At 39.6% G+C, this 22,631-nt stretch overlaps 2 protein-coding genes across 2 annotated transcripts; both read left to right on the top strand.

Annotated features, from left to right (window-relative positions):
* Positions 1–7,254: 7,254 nt before the first annotated feature.
* On the top strand, positions 7,255–8,199 carry LOC110123822 (olfactory receptor 2AP1). Its single transcript, XM_020872052.2, has one exon. It carries the CDS (start codon positions 7,255–7,257, stop codon positions 8,197–8,199), a length of 945 nt encoding a protein of 314 aa, XP_020727711.2.
* A 10,608-nt stretch (positions 8,200–18,807) lies between these two features.
* LOC110123823 (olfactory receptor 6C4-like) lies at positions 18,808–19,740 on the top strand. Its single transcript, XM_020872053.2, has one exon. It carries the CDS (start codon positions 18,808–18,810, stop codon positions 19,738–19,740), a length of 933 nt encoding a protein of 310 aa, XP_020727712.2.
* The last annotated feature ends 2,891 nt before the right edge of the window (positions 19,741–22,631 follow it).

The following is a 22,631-nucleotide window of genomic DNA, read 5'->3' as shown; positions in this document are numbered from 1 at the left end:
GTGAAGTGAATAGTATCTGCTCTCACCAAATACAGATTTGCTAGCATGCATTGCCAGATATCATAACAGGAAAAAAGAACATTAACCTGGATTTATGAAGCAAATAGTGAAAATAGATGATACAGGCACTGGAAGAGGGAAGATATTTTTTTAAATGGCGTGTTTACCAGTGGTAATTGAGATAAAAGATTTAAACATAGAGATAGACACATAGACACATTTGAACATATAGATAAATGGGAGACAGACAAAGAGAGAGAATGAGAGATAGAGAAATTAGGAAGTTTTCCCCATGTGTAAATCAAATCATTGTACATGGGATTGCACCAACTCAATGAAGCATAAATGAATCCTACCCACATTTTCAATTAGGAAAAGTTCATGAATTCTATAGATAATCCCAGAAATAACTAGTTCTCTTAATAACATATCAGAAACAAATACTGAAAATAGTAATTACTTTTTTTTTACTATATGAATAATCACAAGCATTTTCTCTATAAATTACCCATGGAAACATGCCTTGCTTGAAAACATCCCAGTACTTAACTTTGATATTCTTCATTGTTTCACCAGAAAGCTATACCACAAATGACATTTGTGAACTTCATGGTTTAACAAAAACATACCAGTAGGGTCATCTAAATGCATTCCTAGTCCCTTACCCCCAGAACCTATACTCACCATATATACACATCTTTCTAAAATTATTAAAAAAATACCATCATATTTTAAAACTTGGTTATATTTCTGTGCATTGTAGATAGCTGAAAGGATGCTAAAGTTCAAAGAGCAAGGAGGAGTTAAGAAGCCTCTCTTGCTCTGCAAAAATGGGTACTCTGATTTTCACTGGACAAATAGACTACTCTTTTTTATTTCCTTCATCAGCAACAGGAGTGCGTAAAACAACTAAATAAAAAAGTCCTTAGAGGCCCTGACTCAATGCACTAGTGAATTCACTCTAGTGAATTTAAAACATAACTTACTCTGCCAAATAAAATCACAAACTAAGCACCAATGAGGATAATTTCTGTAGAGTGAAAAGCATAATATAATAGTAACAAATTCAGTTCAAGAACAAAAATAAGAATTCCATGGAGAAAAGACAGTCTCTTTAATAAATGGTGCTGGGAAAACCAGACAGGTATATGTAAATGAATGATATTGAAACACTCCCTAATACCATGCACAAAAGTAAACTCAAAATGGATTAAAGACCTAAATGTAAGACCTGATACTGGCAGGCAGATTCTTTCACCATTGAGCCGCCAGGGAAGCCCTTATACCAGTAGATTGTCATAAGTAACGTGTGTATTGTAATGCCCAAAGTAACCACTGAGAAAATTATACAAAATGATATGATCAAAAATCTTGAATTAGTCAAAATGGAATCTTAAAATGTGTTCAAACAACCTACTTAAGTGCAGAAAAAGACAAACAAGAAGCAAAGGAAATAAACAGAAACAAATAAAAGACAGATGAATCTGAATACATAATTATCTTAAGTATAAATGGTTTAAATACATCACTTGAAAGGAAGAAATTGGCAGAGTGGATTTATTCCTAAAATTTACCCAAATACATAATGTTATTAGAAACTCAACAATATGCATAGATTGAAAGTAAATGATAGAGAAAAATGTATCATGAAAAAAATCAAGAAAAAACTGGCATGGCTATATTAATATTAGGTAAAGTAGAAGCGAATAAAATTGCAAATGGGAAGTAAAGGGAAATTATATAATGATAAAAGCATCAATCCACCAGGAATCAATCCACCAATCCACCTTGCTTTATTTATTATTGCATTTATCATCATCTCACTTATTTTAGGGGCTTCCTGGTGGCTCAGATGGTAAAGAATCTGCCTGCAGTGCAGAAGACCTGGGTTCGATCCCTGGGTTCAGATGATCCCCTGGAAAAGAGAAAGGCCACCCACTCCAGTGTTCTGGCCTGGAGAATTCCATAGACAGAGGAGCCTGGTGGGCTACAGTCCATGGGATTGCAGAGTCGGACATGACTGAGTGACTTTCACTTTCGCTTATTTTATATTTACCTGTGGATTCATTTATTGGCCCTATGCTACATCTAGGCGGGGGCTTCAGTGGCTTTGTTGACAGCTGTATATTGTTGTTGTTGTTTAGTAGCTCAGTCGTGTCTGACTCTGCGACCCCAAGGACTGTAGCCTACTAGGCTCCTGTGTCCATGGGACTTCCCAGGCAAGAATACTGGGTTGTGATTTCCTTCTCCACGATACCTGTATATCCAGTGCCTAAAATGTTAGTTCCACATAGTATTGAAGCTGAAGCTCCAATTCTTTGGCCACCTGATGCAAAGAACTGACTCATTGGAAAAGATCCTGATGCTGGGAAAGATTGAAGGCAGGAGGAGAAGGGGACGACAGAGGATGAAATGGTTGGATGGCATCACCGACTTGATGGACATGAGTTTGAGCAAGCTCTGGGAGTTGGTGATGGACAGGGAAGCCTGGCGTGCTTCAGTCCATGGGGTCGCAAAGAGTCAGACACAACTGAGCGACTGAACTAACTGACTGATATGGTAAGTACTCAATAAATATTTGTTGAATGAATAAAAGGGTTAGCTTATTATCTACTGAGACCTGTTCTTTAAGATACAGGCACTATATATATGGAATTTTAAAAGATGGTAACGATAACCCTATATGCAAAACAGAAAAAGAGACACAGATGTACAGAACAGACTTTTGGACTCTGTGGGAGAAGGCGAAGGTGGGATGATCTGAGAGAATAGCATTGAAACAAGTATACTATCAAGGGTGAAACAGATCACCGGCCCAGGTTGGATGCATGAGACAAGTGTTCAGGGCTGGTGCACTGAGAAAGCCCAGAGGGATCGGATGGGGAGGGAGGCAGGAGGGGGGATTGGGATGGGGAAACACATGTAAATCCATGGCTGATTCATGTCAATGTACGGCAAAAAGACCACTATAATATTGTAAAGTAATTAGCCTCCAACTAATAAAAATAAATGAAAAAAAAAGATACAGGCACTAATCACTTTAAGTTCAAGGTCTTTAAATGCTTAGTTACACTACAAACTAAAATATTCCAACATCAAGTTAGAAATGACCAAACGTTTTACTGATTCTTCTTACAGCTTCTCATGCAAACAGAAACTTCTGACATTAAAGTGCTTCCTGAAAAAAAAGAGTTATCATTTCCAAAATAACTGTCTTCCATCAATCACATTTACCTCAACCCCTTCTTTATCACACAATCTAGGTACATCTTAAACTTAAGAAAGAAGTGTAGCCTTTCCAAATAAATAATTATCGAATAATTTCCTCCATGGATCACTTCCCAAGCAGATTTCCACCTCTTGCTCTCCTTGTCTTACTTTATGCTGATTCTTGTTCTCAGATCCCAAGCCTGCACAATCTGCTGCCTCGACTGACACATCAATGAGCTAGAACCTGTTGGTCAATTTAACTTCCTCTCCCTCTGCTGTCTATCTAAGAATGAATATCTAGGGAAGAGATTCCTTCCTTATTTTTTTTAACTTTTTATTTTATATTGGGGTATAGCCAATTAACAATGTTGATAGTTTCAGATGAACAGCAGAAGGGATCAGCCATACATGTACATGTATCCATTCTCCCCTAAACTTCCCTGGGAAAGAGATTCCTTCTAAACTAAGAGTATTTGAAATTTGTCAGGTCCAATGAGTTTTCAATGATAACTTTGGCTTTCTTCTCTATAAACACATCTGAAAGAAGTAACTGCACTGTTGCCAAATAGTTATATAGCAATTCCCTCGTCAGAGAAGAGAACGGGAATATTCGTGAGACGTGTGTGTGTGTGTGTGTGTGTGTGTGTGTGTGTGTGTGTTTTCACTCAGTTGTGTCTGACTCTTTACGACCCCATGGGCTGTGACCCATCAGGCTCCTCTGTCCACGGGATTTTCTAGGCAAGAACACTGGAGTGGGTTGCCATTTCCTTCTCCAGGGGATCTTCCCCACCCAGGGATTGAACCCAGGTCTCCTGCATTGCAGGCGGATGCTTTACCATCTGAGCTACTAGGGAAGGCCATATGTGAGACATACTATGTAATATGGTTGGATAGCGTCACTATGTAATATGGTTGGATAGACTCAATGGACATGAGTTTGAGCAGACTCTGGGAGATAGTGAAGGACAGGGGAGCCTGGTGTGCTGCAGTCCATGGGGTTGCAAAGAGTCAGACACAACTTAGCGACTGAACAAATACTATGTAACAGATACTTAACAATGATCATCCTATTTAATGGGCTTTATGATCCCCATTTTACAGCAGAGGAAAGTGAGAATCAGAGAATGAAGTTTCTTGTGTTGATTATTAATAATCAAGATCAAGCTGATTATTGTGTTAGAGTTGGTGAGACCACATTCCTTCTCTGGGCCCCGCATTTTTGTGAGAATTGTACACACCCTAAGAGGAGCACCCATGTGTAAGACATGTGTGTAATAGGTAATTTGTCCCTAATTCTGGCATTTTGTTCCCAAGTCTAGCTTTGTTTTTTCTGGTGTTTGTACTATACTGATATTAAATAGGTGATTAATCTGATGAATTAACTGCTATGAAGGTGCCTGTGGGTGGCAAAGATTTAGCCCTCCCAGGTAACATATACGTATTTTCCCAAGTTCCTCTCCTTAAACTGGACATTTGCAAGTGTGTCCTCAGCAGCAACCCACAGGTCAATGTGGGCTCTGCTCTCTCTCAGTCTGAGCACTCCATTTTTATCTATTTTATATTTGGTTTATGCATACACTCCAAAAAATGAAAATTACTGCTTTGTCTTTAGCCAGTAGTGTCTATAACTAGGCTAATTATAACCAGGCTAACAGTGCTTAGCAAGTGTGAGTTTTCAGGACTTTCATGACCTGCAAATGGTTCCAACTAGGCTGTTTGTCCATGGCCAAGTCCAGCTATGCCCACCCACTGGGGAAGGCAAATGCCATGACTCTATAGCCTCCCTCTTCCCTGCAGCTCATGCTCTTATTGCTATGGCAGCCCCACCTCACCTCCAAGCTAGTCTCTCTGGAGACTCATCCATTAGCCATATGCTTAAAATTTGTTCCCAGAGTTGTCGACAGAGGACAGTCTTTAGCCTGCTCCAACAAGAATCCCCAGGGCAACTTATGCCTCTTCACTCAATTAATTCCCCAGTGCATGCTCTCAATAGAACAAATATAACCTGTGTCACTTTGGGTTAAGTATAACCTGGATTGGGAGGTGGAGTTTATATTCTGTCTTCTGAGATCATCAACCTCATTTTTCCTAGGACAGAAAAACCCAGGACTACTCTGCTCCTCAAAGTCCTTCTTTTAACCTCCTATATCCACTTCACTTTTAAGAGGACATCCAAAAACTCTGATTCAGCTCCAATTTGAATTATTGGAAAAACAGAAATGGGCAAGTCCCTGTTTACCTGATAAGGGGCAGGAAAAGACTATTTCTTACTAAAGAAGCCCCTGGAAGTTTTTATTATTCCTGTGAAATGCAGGATAGGACTTGGTGGCTGATAATGTAGAAAATGTAATACATTTGATATCATTTTGTAATGGCACAGCCTTACAATTTTCACGCACCTCTAAGAATATCTAGGACTAAAATGCCACTATAAGCCATTTGGATAGCCAAGTGAGGAAGAACATTCTTTGTTCACCACCACATTGACTTCACTTCTCTGTGACTGGGAAAAGTGAAACAGAATGACTGCTCAACCTTTCCCTGAAGGTTTCAGGTTGGTAACCTGGAGGGCAAGGGCACCCAGAGCATTGTGTAACTTTACTTGATCTCTGATTCCTACTGTGAACTGCAACCCACTAGTGGTTTATGGAATCAATTAATGCATTTCAATCAGCATTTGAAAAATAATTAATAGAATAAAATAAAATAAAAAATACCTGGTTGTATCACATGCAGTAAGGAGTGTTCCATAAAACTTTTATTTATGTTAGATATATACGTGTTTACCAGAAAATTACTTAAGTGAAGAATACTCCAAAAATGCTTGAAAATGGCTGCCATATAAAACAACATATAGGAAAAAATTATAAATCAGTAAGGGCATTTTCATATAATGTGATTCTTTAATAACATGAGCTCACAAATCAGTAGAGATTTGAAATGATTTTTAAAGTGCTTAAACATGAAGTCTCCTAGAAAACCTTGAATCACAGTTTTTATATACTTTCCCCATAAAATTTCCATTCTCACAAACCCAAAATGCTTTATACATGATTTAGTGGATTCATAGACATGGCAAATTCAATCTAGAATTGTTTAGAAATCCTACTTTAAATATTTTTAAGCTCTTAAATTTTGTTTAGAAAGTAATAAAAATTTCCTGTCCTTATGGGGAAGCAAAACTCTAAATATTCTGAATGTGCTTATGTAAGTAAATGCAAATTTTTATTCTAATCTAACACCGACTCAATGGACATGAGTTTGGGTAAACTCCGGGAGCTGGTTGTGGACAGGGAGGCCAGGCGTGCTGCGGTTCATGGAGTCGCAAAGGGTCGGACATGACTGAGCAACTGAACTGAACTGAACTGAATATTTACTGAATCCTAGACAGGTATATGGAATGGTTCAAAGAACAGAATGACATAATCCTAGTACAGAGAACTTTGAATTCTAATGGACAGGCAAGGAAAGAAGCATGGAGGGTCCACTGGGAAGAAGTGAGGAGCTGGTACTTTTTGACGTCAAGGGAATCAAAGGGAGTTGAACAAGAAGGAAAATGAGAGACTGCTATAGTCACATGAAAAAATAAAAGCAAAAATGGCAGGGGAGAGTAAGGAAAACAGCTAGTCTGAGAAAAGCTAGACAAATGACATAGAGCAATACATGGAATCAGTGGGAAGAAAGAAATGAGAATATAGAAGAAAGAAAATTACAAACTAGTCTAGAAGGAGGCAGCTGCTGGAAGCATTCCTTTAATAACTCATTCCAAAAGCTATTTAAACATCATCTATAAGGCATATATTTATTTCATATTGGCACTGGGGAGAATATCATGTGGGAAAATAATGACTTTTCTATGCAGGGCAAAAGAGACTGGCAAGGACCCAGCAACATTCAGTTGGGCCACTGGGCTGGGTCATATTATCAGAGGAAAAGTTCATCTCCTTTGTTTTTTCAGATTCCGTCTCGCCATTTCAGAGCTCCTCTTCCTTTTTCACCTTTCATTACTGTCACTTTTCTACCTTGAGATAAACTTTTTTAGCAATGAAAAATAAAACTGTGTTGACTGAGTTCATCCTGCTGGGTCTAACAGATGTCCCTGAACTCCAGGTGATGGTTTTCATCTTTCTGTTCCTCACCTATTTACTCAGCATCATTGGAAATCTGACAATCCTCATCCTCACCTCGCTGGACTCCCATCTTCAGACCCCCATGTATTTCTTTCTCCGAAACTTCTCCTTCTTAGAAATTTCCTTCACAAGCATCTTCATTCCCAGGGTCCTGTTCAGCATCACAACAGGGAACAAGAGTATCAGCTTTGCTGGCTGCTTTGCTCAATATTTCTTTGCCATATTCCTGGGGGCCACAGAGTTTTATCTTCTGGCTGCCATGTCCTACGACTGCTATGTGGCCATATGCAAACCCTTGCATTACACAACCACCATGAGCAGCAAAGTCTGCACCCAACTTGTTGTCTGCTCTTGGCTGGCTGGGTTAATGGTTATTATACCACCAATCACTCTGATGACTCAGCAGGACTTTTGTGAATCCAACAGGCTGAATCATTATTTCTGTGACTATGAGCCCCTTCGGGAACTCTCCTGTTCAGACACAAACCTCATAGAGAAGGTTGTCTTTCTTGTGGCATCGGTGACCCTGGTGGTCACTCTGGTACTAGTCATTCTCTCCTACACATTCATCATCAGGACTATTCTGAAACTTCCCTCTGCCCGTCAAAGGACAAAAGCCTTTTCCACTTGTTCTTCCCACTTGATTGTCATTTCTCTCTCTTACGGAAGCTGCTTCTTCATTTATGTTAAGCCCACAGCAAAAGAAGTGGACACGTTCAACAAGGGAGTGGCTCTACTCAGTACCTCAGCTGCACCTTTGTTGAATCCCTTCATTTACACCCTAAGGAATCAGCAAGTAAAACAAGCCTTCAAGGATACAGTCCGGAAGCTCGTGCATCTTAAAGAATTTCAGAATTAAAGCCCTAATGCATGAGTCCTTACCATGTACCAAACTCTCTGCCAATTACTAGGCTTCCAACATACAGTTAAACTTCAGGCCAGTGAGAAAGACTGGAAAATAAATAAATTATAACCTGTAAGTGTTCATATAAAGAAACGATTAGGCTTTATCAATGAAAAAGCAGTTCAACCTGAATTAATGAGTCAATAAATGTTTTCAGAGGGAGTGCCATTTAAACTCAGTCTTACCAAGTAGGAATAGGTCAAGCAGTAAAAATAAGAGGAAGAAACTTGGGTAGAAAGAATATTGTTGGTAGGAATGCCAAATTTCCGTCCTACAAGATTGAGTAAACGTTGTCATTCATTTCAGTGAAATAAAAAGGATAAGGAGAGAGTTGAGGAGATAATATATTTTAGTTTTGAATTAAGTTAAATCCCATTTTAAGTAAATTAAGTGCTCATAATGTCAAGTCATTTGGATTTGGGACAAGCTTTTGGCTCAGATGGTAAAGAATTCACCTGCAATGTAGGAGACAGGAGTCCAGGAAGATCTTCCCTGGGTCAGGAAGATCCCCTAGAGAAGGGAAGAGCTACCTACTTCAGTATTCTTGCCTGAAGAATTCCATGGACAGAGGAACCTGGCAGGTTACAGTCCATGGAATCACAAAGATTTAGCAATCCGTAGCTATTGAAATAGAAATTGATGTGAAAATTGAGGGTGTCATGAATAGAAGAAGGTGAGCCGAAGAGGCAGAGGAGATGATGAGAAGTCAACAGAGGGCTCCCTGGTGGTCCAGTGGTTAGAATCCACCTGCCAATGCAGCGGACAAAGTTTTAACCCCTGGGCCAGGAATATCCACGTGCCGCTGAGCAACTAAACCCATGCGCCGCAACTACTGAGCCACGTGCCCGGAGCCAGTGCTCTGCGGCAGAAGCCGCCACAGGGAAGAGTAGCCCCGCTTTCAGTAACTAGAGAAAGCCTGAGCAGCAATAAGGACCCTGCACAGCCAAAAATAAAATCTTTAAAATAAAAAAAGAAGTCAATATATCTATGGAATTCATGGGAAGAGAGTATTTCAAGAAATATAGATAGTTGGCAATGTGAATGCAGAAACCAATTAATATGCAGAATGACATTATGACAATTAGGGCATTCTTATTGATCATAACCATCTTCAAAAATGTGGAATTTGAGGATGGGATAGGAAGTCTAACTGTAGTGGGATACTGCCTGGTAAAAGCTAAAAAGTTAGGAATTGTAAAATGGAATGTCAAGAGTGGAGAAATGAAAATAAAAACAACCTCCAAGTTGTATTCCCTATCATTTCTCACTACTAGTATCTATGCTTTCACAGTACACAGTATATCACAGTATACATCACAAAAATGGTTATATTAAACTACATTCTCTTCTTGTCTGTAAGATTGCAAAATTCAGAGTTAATATTTTTGATCACAGTTCCATCTACAATATCAACCAGTGATAGGTGTTCAATAATTCATTGTTGAATGGATAAATGAATAATGGACGAGTAGATGGGTGGATGGGTGAACAAATGAATGAGGGAGCCCAGAACTGAATCTTTGTAAGTGAAGAATCTCAAACCTTTGAGAATTTACATACCGAGAGCAATGAATTAGCAAGACATGCCTCATGTGGATGACTTAGATCTGCCTGAAAATTCCTCTCTATTTTACAAATGAGGGAATGGAAGATTAAAAGGCTGAAATAAGTTGTGCAAGGTCACACAGCTGAGTGCCTGTGTTAGAATTAAATACTAAATATGTCTGATGCCAGAGTCCAACTGCTGAACTTCTGAGTAGTACAACCTTCTACCCACTCTAACTAAAGTCCACTCTTCTAAATGTTTCTAAGCATTTTAAGTAGCCTTGGATTTTGGCTTTCTCCAAGCTCTCAACAAGCTTTCATTAGAAGCCTTTAGTAGGTGAATGTCTTTAGGAAGTTGAAAGCATGCAAAAGCCTTTATTATCCCACCTATGGCTCCTGACCTCTCTAAAGAAGCTTCTCCTTTCCACATTCATATCTCTTCTGAACAACATGGATCTTCTATTATCCTCTTTAAGAGGGATCAGCTTTTCATCCACGGAGCACAACTCCACTCAGTTCAAGATGCTGAAAAACTGCAGAGTTGATGTTTGAAAGACAGAATTGTGGTGCTTGGAAGCAACTTTTCATGGAAATTAGGTGTATTTGAACATGTGACAATTGAGATATACAAAATAGAGGTTTTACTTTCTTTGTGCCTTTCATGGTGGTAGCAGGTGTGAACTTTCAGAAAGGTACCAAATACTGATATCTGTAAGAACAGATATCTCAGGAATTCCATGATGGTCCAGAGGTTAGGGCTTGACAATCTCACTGCCATGGCCCAGGGTTCAATCCCTGTTTGGGGAACGAAGATCGTGCAAGACACATGGCATAGCTAAAAAAGAAAAAACAAACAAAAAAGCACACATATCTGCTTTCAGAGAACTTCTATAGAATTCCATTCCAATCAGCTGTACTCCAATACAAAATAAAAAAATTTAAAGTTTGGGAAAAGAAAGAATTCAATTCCATTATATAAAATGGGTTTTCTATCAACCAGCCCCAGACCCAGTAACTAGACTAGCTTTTCTACAACTATCTTAAGACAACTTGTCAGCTGCTTTATTGACAAAAGTTATTTTCAAATCTCATTGTAAAAGAATATTCAAAAGAATGTTCTAAATGTATGTTTCAAAGTATGCTGTTAAAAATTTGGGTTTTTCTGCTTGCAATTTTTTCTTTACTAGACCATTTGATGACTAAATTTGACATCCTTGACAGAAAACAGATCAGTGGATTTTTAAGGATCGGGGAAGCGTTCACTGCACAGGGTTTGGGGGTGGAGCGACTGAAGAACTGTTCTACCCCCTGACCATGATGGTAACTGCATTTGTCAAGTTTTGGCGTTTTACTGGATGTAGATTCTACTTTAAATAAACATGACTTTTTTTTCCCTTCTTTTTTAAAATTAATTTATTTTAATTGGAGGCTAATCACTTTACACACTGTGGATTATGCAAGAGCCTTTCCTCACCAAGACTGATCTGCCCACTCTCTCTGCTGCATCCAGTCTCCCGTGGCATGGCATCATATGCCATCAACCACTCGCTAGTCAGTTAATTATACAGGATCTATCCTATCATGGTGGGGAGCAGCAGTTGTCTTCACTAGAATAAAATTTCATTCAGGGTATGAATTTCTTTTCCCAGTTCAGCATTTTCATCCATCCAAATTACGTGTTTTATTTACCATGATATTATCCCATGATGTCTCTTATAAACAAAGAGAAGGGATTGATAGATGCATACTACTATATATAAAATAGATAACTAATAAGGACCTACTATACAGCACAGGGAACTCTACTCAATACTCTGTAATGGCCTATATGGGAAAAGAACCAAGAAAAGAGTGAATAGATGCACATGTGTAACTGACTCACTTTGCTACACACCTGAAACTACCACCGCATTTAAATTAACTGCACATCAACAAAAACTTTTTTAATAAAAATTCTTAAGAAGTAATATTTATTTGTGTGTATTACCTTCTAGCTCCATCACCCATCATTTATCAACATAGTCTCTGTACCTAACTCCAAATTCCAAAAAGGAGAGTGTAATTAGCTCATGTCTATACCTAGGTCATTCTCCTCTGGCCGAGTTCTCTCAAAAGGAAGTGTGGACTGAGGGGGGAATAAATTCTATCATATCTGTTGTAAAATTATCTCTTTGCTAGTCTGTGACATCAAGGATTATCCACAAATAAATATCCTTTCCTTTGACGTTCTAGGCTAGATTGCATCAATCCCTTCTGCAAATCTTAATGTTAAGATTCTGCTACTCCATCTCTCTTGCCTTTTCCTTATACACCTACTGTCATGGTTATTGCTCTCTGATATTCTCTCAGGCCTATGTTTGTCTTCCCTAAAGAGCTCTACTTGCTATAACGCTGGATCTCATTAGCTTTTTCAGGAATGCATATATGCCACACCCACCCATTCCATCTCTCCATCCAAAGCCAAACTGGGAACAGGGGGAGAAGTTGCTCCCACAAGCAGCTAAGGTAACTCTCAACTGTCAAGGAGCAACCCCAGTTAGAAACATTCCTCACACTAAGCACAAGCGGAAAATTAGTATTATATAGCAGATTTTGGCCAAAGCAAATCCTTGATCTTATTCCTTTGACCAAGCCAATCTGAAAATCCTTTTATAAAGGAAATTTGAATTTTAAGCCCTTGGGGAGCCACATGACAATTATCATATCTGTGTAAAGGTTTAAAAATTGAGAGAGTCAGTAAATACGTGGAGGAGGGGTTTTCAAAGCCCATAGAAGAAACAGAAGAAGGACACAGGGCCTCCAGTCTTCCTTCAGAGAACAGTTCTCAGGACACAAAAGACTGGAGGGAAGGGAAAGAAACTAATGCGGAAAACGCTAAGCCCTCCACAGGATTCGTGTTGCTTGACCGAGCTAAGATCACCACAGCAACAAAAGGCAGAGGCTCCGCTACTGTTCTGTTCTTCAGGAGGTATATGACATGGTGCTATGAGCATTAGGCAAGTTATTAAGGTATATGCCTAGCATTATGCATAACATAATGAAGATGTGTTTAGAATTATGCCCGGCATGTGGTAAATGGCTCAAAAAACATGTTCCTCAGTCTCTTTGGGCTTCCTCCCCAATCCCTTATTAAAAGTTCAGTTCCAGAGTTCTCAACGAACAGGGTTCATTAGTATGCTCTGAATGTGGGCCTCTTGGGATCTTTTCTTTCCTCAACTGATTGTTCTGAGGTCTCCCCTGAATAGAACATTTAAAATATGCTTCTATCTAGTATAAAGTCAGAGACAGCACATATTCAGGTTCAGAAGGATCAGAACAGAAGAAATCAGACTTTGAAGGGAGGGTGCTTTCTACTATCACTACAATAAATGTGTTTTACTTAAATAAATCACATTTCAAAGGATTATTTGCTGCCAGGGTGCATTTTAAATTAATGCAGAAATAAAAAGTAGTGAATGACAGCTAAACTGATATACAGAGGAGAAGTAGCATTTTTCCTAGGAAATTTTCATAGGCTTTTGAATTTTTCTGAATAATTAGGTCAAAAAGTAATGGTGGGAAATGAAACAAGTCCAATTTTATGCTACCTTTCCTCTACATCTGACTGCTAAACTGTGATTCATCGCACAGACACATACGGGTAAAATCCTACAGGACCACCCTGAAAGTCAAGTGTGAGTATATTCTCAGCTTATACTTATATCAGTGTTACTCGTTCGTGACTACAGAGCATGAGATCATATTACTGTGATTTTTTTTTAATTAAAAAGCAACTTATGCTTGCTTTGTAGCATTCATATAATGTAGACAAGTATAAAGCAAACAGATAGCTCCCCTCACGTCCCCACCTCTTCCTCTAGCTCCACAAAATAATTCTGATAGCAATCTTTCCAGATCTATACAACCGTGCACATAAACATATACTTTTAGAGCATAAGATGTACATATTTTTAGCCCAAATGGAATAATACAATACACAATTGTTCAGCAGCTTCTTTTATTCATATAGCAATATACCAAATATATCCTTCCAAGTGAGTTCACATAAATCTTTGCCATTTATTTTATTTATTATTGCATTTTATAGTTTGGATGCACCAAAATTACTTGGTCATTTTCCTATTAATGGAAATTTTCTTTGTTTCCAAGTTTTTATGTTTACAGACAAGGTTGTAATAAATAGCTTTGTAAAATTACTGAAGCAGAACTACTATAGAATTTGTGTGGAACATGAATATAAAAGTTTGAATGACAATACACAGTTGTTCATCCAAAAAGACCAAAAATTAATGACCAGAAAGTTCAACAGCCCGGACGTTCAGGCACTGGATGACGTGGCCGTGTTCCATGCATCCTTGTGATTAGGGTATTCTTAGGGACAATGGCGCAGATGGCTCCCTGGTGATGCAGAGAGGCCAGGGGTGTAGGGAGTGGGGCTAGAATTTCTCTATTTCAGGGACCTTAAAAGATCAGAACAGCATGAAGATGTCTAAAGGATTCTAGAAATTTGAGGCTTCTTTCTTGGGACAAATGCTGAGCTTTTGTAAAAGTATAATATGACCAAATAATCTGGTAGTCCCTTTCCTGGTTCTGTGTTGGAGCCGTTCCTGTATCCCAAGCGAAGTGACTCAGCCCATCTAGGAGGCTTAGAGGGCGTAGGATGGAGGAGTCTGGGTGCAAAGGAACACCAGTCCCTTAGAGTCAGTGGTCAGAGGAGCCTGGCGAGTTACAGTCCATGCGGTCACAAGAGTCGGACGTGACTTAGTGACTAAACCACCACCAGGTGTTGATGGTAAGAAGTTTAAGTAGTTCCTGAAAGCCCCTCCTGAAGTTATTTGGTGTCTGAGATTTGCCTTTCCATCAGTGACAGCTCAGTATTATGAAAACTAAGCAAGAGAGAGTCCAACGAACTTTATACACATTTGTCGTTGTTGTTCAGCTGCTAAGTCACGCCTGACTCTGTGGCCCCATGGACAGTAGGCCCCAGGCTCCTCTGTCCATGGGATCCCCCAGACAAGAATACTGGGCTGGGTTGCCATTTTCCACTCCAGAGGATCTTCCCAACCTGGGCTTCGAAACAGACGCCTGTGTCTCCTGCATCGGCAGGTGGCTTCTTTACCACTGTGCCACCTGGGAAGTCCTTATATATGTCTTAAAATTACTGCATTCCCCTCATGCACAGCAACAAATAAGAAAAATATAGATTTTTATAATCTGGTGGTTGAAAAGCGCCAAGTGTGAACAAGGGGAATCTCAAAATACAACCTTGATGATAGAGGTTGGGCTCTCAGCTCTGAGAGCAGAGACCAGATAACACGCATGACTCCTTGACTTTCATCAGTGGGAGAGAGACAGGAAACAGTAAAGTCAGTTTATAGGCTCAAGAGACTTTACCCTAGACTGACTCTTAAACACTCTTATTTGTTGTTAGATTTTAAAAAGCTAGGAAAATGTAGTTTATATAGCAAATGGCCAAAGATAAAAGGCTTAATGAAGAGCAAAATAAGGAGTAGAGAAAAAAGGCACTATCTTTTTTTCATTTATTTAACAATTATGTACTTATTATGCTGTGTGCTTTTGCCAGTGTTGTTGGGGGGGTTAAAGAATACCAAAAAAGAAGAATATAATTTATGAAAGAGCCTACTTTAATACCAACACTACAATCATTCAATAAGTATTGGTTCTCCTGCTCTTCCTCTGCTCTTAAGGAACTTACAATCTGTTTTTGGAAAGGTGACATATACCCATAAAACAGAAAATGGATAATGTCCAAATAGAATGCATCATTTATGTTAATTCTTATCTTAGAATCAGACAGCTCTCTGTATTTATCCTGTGCCACAGACATTCAGATATTCATTTTGATATAAAATTTCCACATAGAATGTGGCCCCCATGGAAAGTTGCGTGGCTATTTCTAACAAAACTAAAAATAGAATTATAATATGATCCAGCAAAATATGCTTCTGGATACATATCCAAAAGAAATGAAAGTAGAATCTTGAAGATATATTTGGACACCCATGATTATAGCAGCTTTATTCACAATAATCAAGAAGTGAAAGCAACCCAAACATCCATCAGCAGATGAATGGGTAGATAAAATGTGATATATACATACAATGGAATATTATTCAATCTTTAAAAGGAAGGAAATCCTGTCACGTGGATTATTAACCTTGAGATCATTACACTAAGTGAAATAAGCCAGTCACAAAAATACATACATACATACATACATACATAGTGTATGATTCCACTTATATGAGATGTCTAAAGTAGTCAAAATCATAAAAATAGAAAGTAGAATGGTGGCTGCCAGGAAGAGCAGTTGAGTGGGAGTAGGGAGAGTTGTTCAACAGGCATAACATTTCAGCTTTACAAGATGAAAAATTCTGGAGATCTGTTGCACAACAATGTGGATATGCTTAACATCGAACTCCACGCTTTGGCTGATTCATGTTGATGTTTGGCAGAAACCAACAAAATTCTGTAAAGCAATTATCCTTCAATTTTAAAATAAATGTATTTTTTAAAAAGAAAAAAAAATGGTTAAGATGGTAAATTTTATCTTGTGTTTTTGACCACAATTTTTTTTAATGCCATAAAACATCTCACAAATGCTAATTACACTTTGCACAGATTATCTTACTCAGATAACATACTTAGCAACTGGACTTAACTCGCTGATTTTCCTCCCCATTTGCACAGGAGATCTGCTGGAAGTGAAGGAAGAGGCCAGCTCTCACAGAGGCCTGTAACTGCTATAGCCTTATGGCTACAGAAACAGAGAGAAACTATTTGCTTGAGCCATATATTGCCAGGGTCAATGCAAGGACTATAATTTTCCTTTTGAATGTGAGTGGCTAAATGCTCAGAAAATTAAACTTCGGTCAGTGGTCTATTCTGGGGAAAGAAGCAGCAGCCCACTGCAGTCTCCTTGCCTGGGAAGTCCCCAGGACAGAGGCGCCTGGCAGGCTGCAGTCCATGGGGCTGCAGTCGGACACGACTTGGCTGCTAAACAACAGTGGTCCATGAACAGTTTTCTCAACTGACTTCTAGCAGAAAACATGAAGTTATAAAACTGCCACTTTGTATAAAGTAGTATTTTTAAGATAGGAATTAATGTATTCTATTCAGTCATTAATCATTTTCTATTTTTTAAATTTATTTTTGTTTTTGGCTGAGTTGGGTCTTCATTGCTATGCATGGGCTTTCTCTAGTTGCAGCAAGTGGGGCTACCCTCTAGTTGCGGTGCACAGGCTTCTGGTAGTAAAGGCTTCTCTTGTTGCCGAGCACAGGCTCCAGGGCACGCAGACTCAGTAGTTGCAGCCTACAGGCTTAGTCGCCCTACGGCATGTGGAATCCTCCTGGGCCAGGGATCAAACCCGTGTCCCTTACACTGGTAGGTGAATGCTTAACCCCTGGACCACCAGAGAAGTCTCAACCATTATCTATTTCATGTGTACATTACATCTCTCCAAAGACTGAATGTAGGTTCCTTAAGAGCAGAGGAAACGCAAGAGAACCAACACTTATTTCAAAAGTAAATATCTTAAAACATCAAACAAAAAAAAAAATCTATCAAAGAGCTTGGACATTTAAAGATGTTTTTGATCACAAGGTAGAAATATGCTGATATAATTTTAACATATTAAGTTTAGTTAGAGGGGAGAATATCTAAAAGAAATATGTTAAAGTTAATGATACGGAGATGAAAATGAAATAAGAATTCAGGCCTACAAATATCCACTTGAGGGGTAGCATGAGACAGGTGTAAGTACCATTTCACTCATGTGGAAGCTAAAGCAGGCGAACCACCCGTATGTGTGTTTGGGAGAAAGAAGTGCCAAAGTAAGAGATGCCTCATCAGTGTCTGAAGAAAGGAGGAAAAATTAGGGAGAAGCCACTAAAGGCAGAAATTTTAAAGATACTAGAAGAAAAAAATCAAATTTCTCAATAAGGCTCACAACTTTTGATTCCAGTTATATTTTTCTAGCCAGAGTAAAATTACATGCTTATCAACAAACATGGACATGTAAGAAAATGATAGCAGGTATCTGATTGGAGAGATACTGTCTGTTCCTCTGCTGAAGGCCCCTAAGACAGGATAACCGGGACCTGAGGGAAAGCTGGCAGCAGCAGCAGTGATTGTGAGACTGGTGACGTTAGTTACAATGGTCTCAAATTTGCAACATCAGAGAAAAGTTGGGGCATCTTTGGTTACCACAGTCATAATGGCATTGCTGATTCTATTCTAAAGACTCCTCAACTGTAGCTAACAAGTTAGCATTTCTTCTCACACTGAGACCAAGAGAGTTACAGAAATGAAATTTCACTGCCAACTTAGCAGAAATAAAGAAAAATCAAAAGTAAAGTTAACTTTGAAAATGAAAATAAAAATAGGAAATATAGAAAATGATAACTTAGGCATTGGTTTAGAAGGTAGGCTAGGGAAGTACATGAAAAGTTGAAAAGGACCATGGAGAAAACCCTCATACATGAAAATTTAAGAAAATAATCCTTGGGACTCCCCTGGCAGTCCAGTGGTTAAGATTCTGCACTTCTACTGCAGGGGGCAAGGGTTCCATCCTTCATTAGGGAACTAAAATTAATTAATTAATCAGTTAATAAATTAATTAAAGTTAAAAACTTATCCCCAGCTTTCATTCAAGAGACCATGAATGAAATGAAAGACAACCAACCAGAATGGTAGATAATATTTGGAAACCACGCATCTGATAAAGGGTTACTAAATCGTAAAGAACTCACACAACTCAATAGCAAAGTAAAACAAACAAACAAAAAAAAACAATAAATTGATTTTTTTTAAAAAAGAAATTCTTGTGAAGAGTCAACTTCTGTCCAATAGAAAAACTCATTTAAGTCAAAATGACAGGAAAAAAAAGGCATTTGAACCAACTCAACAAGTAAAGCTTAGGCTCTCCCAAAGGTTTCCGAGCTCCTCTTCCATCCTCATCACTGATTTCTTTCCTTTGTAGGCAGCAAAGGCTAGCAATGAAAAACCAAACCTATATAACAGAATTCATTCTGCTGGGACTAACAGACATCCCAGAGCTTCAGTCTGTAATCTTCATACTTCTCTTCCTCACCTATGTATTCAGCATTATTGGAAACCTGACGATCATCAGCCTCACACTACTGGACTCCCACCTCCACACGCCCATGTATTTCTTCCTCTGGAACTTCTCCTTCTTAGAAATTGCCTTTACAACCACTTTCACTCCTAGGCTACTATTCAGCATATCAACTGGAAACAAGAGCATCAACTTTGCTGGCTGCTTCACTCAGTATTTCTTTGCCATATTCCTGGGGGCCACAGAGTTTTACCTTCTGGCTGCCATGTCCTATGACCGCTATGTGGCCATATGCAAACCCCTACATTACATGACCATCATGAACAGCAGAGTCTGCATCCAGCTAGTCCTCTGCTCTTGGCTGGCTGGATTTCTCATCATTTTATCCCCAATCATCCTGACCAGTCAATTGGACTTCTGTGCCTCCAATGTCCTGAATCATTATTATTGTGACTATGGGCCCCTCATAGAAATATCTTGCTCAGACACAAGACTCCTGGAGCTGGTTGACTTCATCTTAGCAGTTGTGACGTTGGTGGTCACCCTGACGCTGGTGATTCTTTCCTACACAAACATCATCCAGACTGTTCTGAAGATCCCTTCTGCTCAGAAAAGGAAGAAAGCCTTTTCCACATGTTCTTCCCACATGGTTGTCATCACCCTCTCTTATGGAAGCTGCATCTTCATGTACATAAAACCCTCAGCAAAAGAAGGAGTTGCCTTCAATAAGGGAGTCGCTGTGCTCAATACCTCAATTGCCCCTTTATTGAACCCATTCATTTACACTCTGAGGAATGGACACGTAAAACAAGCCTTCAAAAATGTGGCCAGAAAGATTGTGAGTCTTCAATGAATGTAAAGACCTCAAACTTCAAACAGAATCTGAATAATATTTATGAAGTTCTTCTCAAGGATAACTTCTTCAACCCTCTTCTTTTTAAAGCAGTATCTCAGGGGACTTCCCTGGTGGCCCAGTGGCTAAGACTCCACACCCCCAATGCAGGGAGCTTGGGTTCAATTTCTGGTCAGGGAACTACTTCTCACATGCCACCACTGAGACTCGAACTAGAACTAGACCCTGAGATTTCTGATTCTGTTATAATAACACACCAGAATCACATCATGCAGGGGTACCCATCTGAACTGCCACATCTCAATAAAATATTTTAGTTGTTGTTGTTCAGTTGCTAAGTCATGTCCAACTCTTTGTGACCCCATGGACTGCAGCATGCCAGGCTCCTCTGTCCTCCACTATCTCCTGGAGTTTGCTCAAATTCATGTCCACTGAGTCAGTGATGCTATCTAACCTATTTCATCCTCTACCACCGCCTTCTCCTTTTGTCTTTCAATCAGGGTCTTTTCCAATGAGTTGGCTCTTCCCATCAAGTGGCCAAAGTATTGGAGCTTCAGCTTCAGTTCTTCCAATAAATATTTGGGTTGATTTCCTTTAAGATTGACTTGTTTGATCTCCTTGCAGTTCAAGGGATTCTCAAGAGTCTTCTCTAGGACCACAGTTTGAAAGTATCTGTTCTTCAGCACTCAGGCTGCTTCATGGTACAACTCGCACATTCTTACACAACCCCTGGAAAAACCACAGCTTTGAGTACATGGACCGCTGTCAACAAAGTGACATCTCTGCTTTTCAGGTTGGTCATAGCTTTCCTTCCAAGGAGCAAGTGTCTTTTAATTTCATGGCTGCAGTTACCATCCACAGTGATTTTGGAGCCCAAGTTTAAAGCTATCACTGTTTCCACTTTTTCCCCATCTATTTGCCATGAAGTGATGGGACCAGATGCCATGATCTTAGTTTCTCAAATGTTGAGTTTTAAGCCAGCTTTTTCACCCTCCTCTTTCACCTTCATCAAGAAGCTCTTTAGTTCCTCTTCACTTTCTGCCATTAGAGTGGTATCATCTGCATATCTGAATTTGTTGATATTTCTCCCAGCAATCTTGATTCCAGTTTGTGATTTACTGACCTGGCATTTCACATGATGTCTTGTGGCTCAGCTGATAAAGAATCTGCCTGCAATGTGGGAGACCTGGGTTCGATCCCTGTGGTTGGGAAGATCCCTTGGAGAAGGGAAAGGCTACCCACTCCAGTATTGGCCTGGAGAATTCCATGGACTGTATAATCCATGGGGTCACAAAGAGTCGGACATGACTGAGTGACTTTCACTTTCACTCTGCATATAAGTTAAACAAAGTGAAGAGTCATGTCTGACTCTTTGGGACCCCGTGGACTGCATCCTGCCAAGCCCCTCTGTCCATGGAATTCTCCAGGCAAGAATACTAGAGTGGGTAGCTGTTGTGATCCACACAGTCAAACGCTTTAGCATAGTAAATAAGGCAGATGTAGATATTTTTCTAGTATTCCCTTGCTTTCTCTATGATCCAACAGATGTTGGCAATTTGATCTCTGGTTCCTCTGCCTTTTCTAAATCCAGCTTGTACATCTGGAAGTTCTCAGTTCACATACTGTTGAAGCCTAGCTTGAAGGATTTTGAGTATTACCTTGCTAGCATGTGAAATGAGCACAATTGTGCAGTAGTTTGAACCATTCTTTGGCATTGCCCTTCTTTGGGATTGGAATGAAAACTGACCTTTTCCAGTCCTGTGGCCACTGTTGAGTTTTCTAAATTTGCTGACATATTGAACTGCCACATCTGAATAAAATATTTTAGTATTATAGTAGGATTTAAAGCCAACTAAAAACTTCCCTGGTGGTCCAATGTTTAAGAATCACCATTGCCTGCCAATGCAGGGAACACAAATTTAACCCTGGTCTAGGAAGATCCCACATACCTCAGAGCAGCTAAACACACGAGCCACATTTACTGAGCCCACACTCTAGAGCCCGGAGCCCCAAAGAGAGAAGCCTTCACATCACAACTAAAGAACAGCCCCCACCTGCCACAACTAGAGGAACCTACCACAGACCAAGGACCCAGCACAGCCAGAAACAAATAAACAACACATTTTAAAATGATTTACACTGATGAACTAACTCAGCATTTATAGATGCTTGTGAATGGACCAGCCAAAATTGTAAGAATGACAAACTTGTCTTCAGTGCCTTCCAACATACTCATCAGTTCAGTTCAGTTCAGTCACTCAGTTGTGTCCCACTCTTTGTGACCCCATGAACCACAGCACACCAGGCCTCCCTGTCCATCACCAACTCCCGAGTCCACCCAAACCCATGTCCATTGAGTCGGTGATGCCATCCAACCATCTCATCCTCTACTGCCCCCTTCTCCTCCTGCCCTCAACTTTACCAGCATCAGGGTCTTTTCAAATGAACCAGCTCTTCCCATCAGGTGGTCAAAGTGCTGGAGTTTCAGCTTCAGCATCAGTCCTTCCAATGAACACCCAGGACTGATCTCCTTTAGGATGGACTGGTTGGATCTCCTCACAGTCCAAGGGACTCTCAAGAGTCTTCTCCAACACCACAGTTCAAAAGCATCAATTCTTTGGCACTCAGCTTTCTTTATAGTCCAACTCTCACATCCATACATGACCACTGGAAAAACCATAGCCTTGACTAGATGGACCTTTTGTTGACAAAGTAATGTCTCTGCTTTTTAATATGCTGTCTATGTTGGTCATAACTTTCCTTCCAAGGAGTAAGTGTCTTTTAATTTCATGGCTGCAATCACCATCTGCAGTGATTTTGGAGCCCAGAAAAATAAAGTCAGCCACTATTTCCACTGTTTCCCCATCTATTTGCCATGAAGTGATGGGACC

Source organism: Odocoileus virginianus, unplaced genomic scaffold (assembly GCF_023699985.2).
Source record: "Odocoileus virginianus isolate 20LAN1187 ecotype Illinois unplaced genomic scaffold, Ovbor_1.2 Unplaced_Scaffold_21, whole genome shotgun sequence".
Lineage (NCBI taxonomy): Eukaryota > Metazoa > Chordata > Mammalia > Artiodactyla > Cervidae > Odocoileus > Odocoileus virginianus.
This window is presented reverse-complemented; position numbering and strand designations above follow the sequence as displayed.

What these genes read in the sequence shown, in the direction of transcription:
- LOC110123822 (XM_020872052.2), top strand. Translation starts at nt 7,255, where the DNA reads ATGAAAAATAAAACTGTGTTGACTGAGTTCATCCTGCTGGGTCTAACA.
- LOC110123823 (XM_020872053.2), top strand. Translation starts at nt 18,808, where the DNA reads ATGAAAAACCAAACCTATATAACAGAATTCATTCTGCTGGGACTAACA.